This window comes from Hydractinia symbiolongicarpus, chromosome 14, assembly GCF_029227915.1.
Source record: "Hydractinia symbiolongicarpus strain clone_291-10 chromosome 14, HSymV2.1, whole genome shotgun sequence".
Classification (NCBI taxonomy): domain Eukaryota; kingdom Metazoa; phylum Cnidaria; class Hydrozoa; order Anthoathecata; family Hydractiniidae; genus Hydractinia; species Hydractinia symbiolongicarpus.
Window position 1 is genome coordinate 8,990,215 of NC_079888.1, and position 3,568 is coordinate 8,993,782.

At 33.4% G+C, this 3,568-nt stretch overlaps 1 protein-coding gene across 1 annotated transcript; it reads left to right on the plus strand.

Moving 5' to 3' along the window:
* The first annotated feature begins 429 nt into the window (after positions 1–429).
* Positions 430–1,776, plus strand: LOC130625778 (uncharacterized). The gene is made up of 2 exons (XM_057440883.1): positions 430–595; positions 1,075–1,776. Exon 2 carries the CDS (start codon positions 1,081–1,083, stop codon positions 1,774–1,776), a length of 696 nt encoding a protein of 231 aa, XP_057296866.1. The 5' UTR covers positions 430–595; positions 1,075–1,080.
* Positions 1,777–3,568: the final 1,792 nt, after the last annotated feature.

The following is a 3,568-nucleotide window of genomic DNA, read 5'->3' on the forward strand; positions in this document are numbered from 1 at the left end:
GAATTTATTCACAATATGAGAATGTCGTCAAATCACCAATATATTTTTTTTTCAGGAAATGCCGTTATCTTAGAAAGGGTTGAAATTTATCATTAAAAGTTCTCCAATGGTTGATAATTAATGCTTGCTTGTTTATTTCCAATCGAAATTATAGTTAGCGAACCAATGGTCCATCAGTTTTTTTTTAAAATAAGAAAATGAAACAGAATAGCTCATTTCACAGTACGTGAACAATTTTATCATTCCCACATGCAAGTGCATTATTTGCAGAATAAAATTCAAAATAGAAAATTACTTTTGCTAGATGTGTTGTTTGGAATTCATGCATGCGAAAATATTATTGGTTTCCATATGCAAATACGATACGTGATTGGTTAAGAGCTCTTGTTCTTGAGAGAAGTGAGTTTACAAAGTTGGTTTTCACTTTTAACAACAAAAAACTATATATACTGCGAAAAGATGTTTGTACATAAGTTCGTAAACAATCATTGAAGCATTACCTAGCAACTAATCTCAATACATCTGCATGAAAAACATTTTATTTTATAATTCTCACCTTACTGCACCAAAGAGGTTTTAGATCAATTGAAAAAAGGTAACTCTTTTCGTAGTGGTTTTTTATTATCTTTTTTTGTTAATATTTTCAAGAGTAATTATTCTTGTACAATATATTGTACATATGTAATCGCAGCGTATAATATATTGCATACAATTGTACATTCTTGTAAAAATTCTGTTAAATGTTTGGTCAGCGTGAAGATAACCAAGTTAACAAACGTCTGTAATTGTTCAGTTGCACTTTTTCGGCAGATGCGTATTTTCTTTCGAAGGGCAATTTTAAAGTTTAGGTCAGAAAAGGCTGAGTAAATAGGGAAGGGTCTTCTAACAAATAAAAAAATAGGAGTTATCAACAAAAGTTTGAAAAGCCTAAGCAGGTCTGGAAATCTTCACACTTCGCCAGCATAACATAAATAAATTTACATTCTTAAAACTAGCCATAAAATATTGATATAGTCGATAGTTATGCTTATTCAATCCAGCTATATATTCTCATATTATTAATCTTTTTTTTAGATCAACATGAAGTATAGTTTAGTCTTTCTCCTGGTGATAATCTGTGCATTTATTTACACTGGTTATGCGGATTTACAAAGTGAAATAAAACAAGAATGCATCAAACCAGATTTTACCATACAGACTAAAACAGCTATAACATTGCTTGGTAAAAAGTTAAACATGCCTATAGGTCGTACGCATATCCGAGTACAAGTACTTCCCTTTGAAACTATTAGAAAAGAAGTTTGTGACAAATACCCTAAAAATGGATGTCCTATCAAGTTAAAGGCCTGGAAAGAGACTATGGAAAACTTAAGAGATGACTTACATACGATTGATACAAAATGGTTCCGCAGAAGCGCCCGAAACGCCGTTCCGCAATACGCAAGAGCCAACACTGGAAACAAAAAAATGGTCACTGCTAGTTTAAAAGCTGTAATAGAGTCGCAAGGTCCGTGTGAAAAGAGTTTAGCCGAAAAAATTGGAAATTTGCTAAAATACATGAATAGTGCCACTGCTAATATACGTCCTGGTTATGCTACGGTAAGTCGTCGTATTGGCGAGAGGGTGGATCCATTATTAATGACAGAAGTTACTACCGGAAACGTTATCGAAAGTAAGTTGACGCCGCATTCAAAGCACTTAAAAGAAACGTGGCATAACGATTTTATGCGGAATAGTGGATCCATTCTTACCTCTGATAATGAAAGATTGAGGTGAATGTTAACGGTTAGTTTACACTAAGATTATAAAAACATCAATCTGTTAAAGTTTAATTAGCGAACTTCGTAAAGTATATGCCGTATTAAAATATTTGAAGAAACAAAAACAATGTATTATCTTCTTTTGTGTAATGTAAAGGATACTCTATTTAGCCGCGATTTTTTTTGAAAAAATAATTTTTAAAACATTCTCATGGAGTAAATTCTGAAGTTTCTGATAATATAAAAAAATATTCTCTCCAACCAAACTCGTTAAAATTTATTTGATGCCATTGCTATTGGTAATAAAAAACCGATTTCGATAGGTAATGGTGTTTCCCCAATTATAAAATTTGCAGGAAGAATGTAATCCGTTTTTAAGAAACGATGAAACTTTATATAAAATATGTCAAACATGCACATATATATATGCTTAGTATATAACAAACAGTTTTGATCCGAATATCTCTCACCAGTGTAAGCCAGACTTTAACATAATTGTGTAAGCCAGACTTTGAAGGCAACACTTATATGTAAATTACGGTTAGATTTGCCCCAAGTGTAATCCCTTATTTGTTCGTTTGTTTGTTTGTTTGTTTGTTTGTTTGTTTGTTTGTTTGTTTGTTTGTTTGTTTGTTTGTTTGTTTGTTTGTTTGTTTGTTTGTTTGTTTGTTTGTTTGTTTGTTTGTTTGTTTGTTTGTTTGTTTGTTTGTTTGTTTGTTTGTTTGTTTGTTTGTTTGTTTGTTTGTTTGTTTGTTTGTTTGTTTGTTTGTGTACGAATAGGTACCATACATACTAATTGTTAGTCTGTAGTAAATCGTCTGACGTACATGTTCCCTGCATGTGTATTTCGTGAATTCTTGCTCACCTATTTGCGCACGAAGTAATGAAATTACCTGGACGGGCGTTTATTGTTATTAATTTGAGGGCGATTATAATGACGGGTTTAATTCTAAACCCCTTTGTTCAAATAAGAAACTTTGTAACATATGTATAAACAAAGTGCATCATAAGAGTATCCTGTGGATACATCCACATCTTGGTCTGTCCTTTACATATTCCATTTCCTATTTGCTATTTCGTGTTCGACTATAAAAACGCGCAAAGAGATACCTTAACGGTTCTATTAAGTTCTAGGTGTCTATTTAGTCTTGCTGTCTTAAGGGTGGGTGGTTAATCAAGCACTGGGCGCTCATTGAGATATCTTAAAATACCGTACGCAGGAGGGGAATACTCAAACACTTGCTTAGTCGCACGGATTTCCAAATCGAATCATTTGGCATGCAGGTTTCCGAATGTCTAGTCAATAAGGCTGGTGGAAAAATCCACTTAGGAAAACTGAAACTTAGCAAAACTGTCACTTCAACTTCGATAACGTCAGCAAAAATGCTTAAATGTACAAAAAAAATAATTTTCAAATTTTTTTAACTGTTGCGTCTATCATGTAGATCCTGAAACGCTGATCAAGAAAATGTATAAGATCGTGTGCTTTAGACAAACAGGTAAATAAGTATTGTGGTTTAAAGGTTTTTGATGGTGTCATCAACCCGTCCATTTCGAAACGGATTTGGGCACTCAGGTTTGGGAAAATTACCCACGCGGTACAACATGACCAACGTTACGACCTACGATCGAAGTTATAACTGCAGTGGCTTCACCAATCTTATAAACGCATTGACGTCAGTCCAAATGCATTGACGTCGCACCGTAACGTAGGAAAGATTAACAAATTAGACATAACTTTTTTGGCGACATCAAAGGAAAATGAAGATATTCACTGTGGCAGTCACAAATCTTTTCGTATTAAGTTG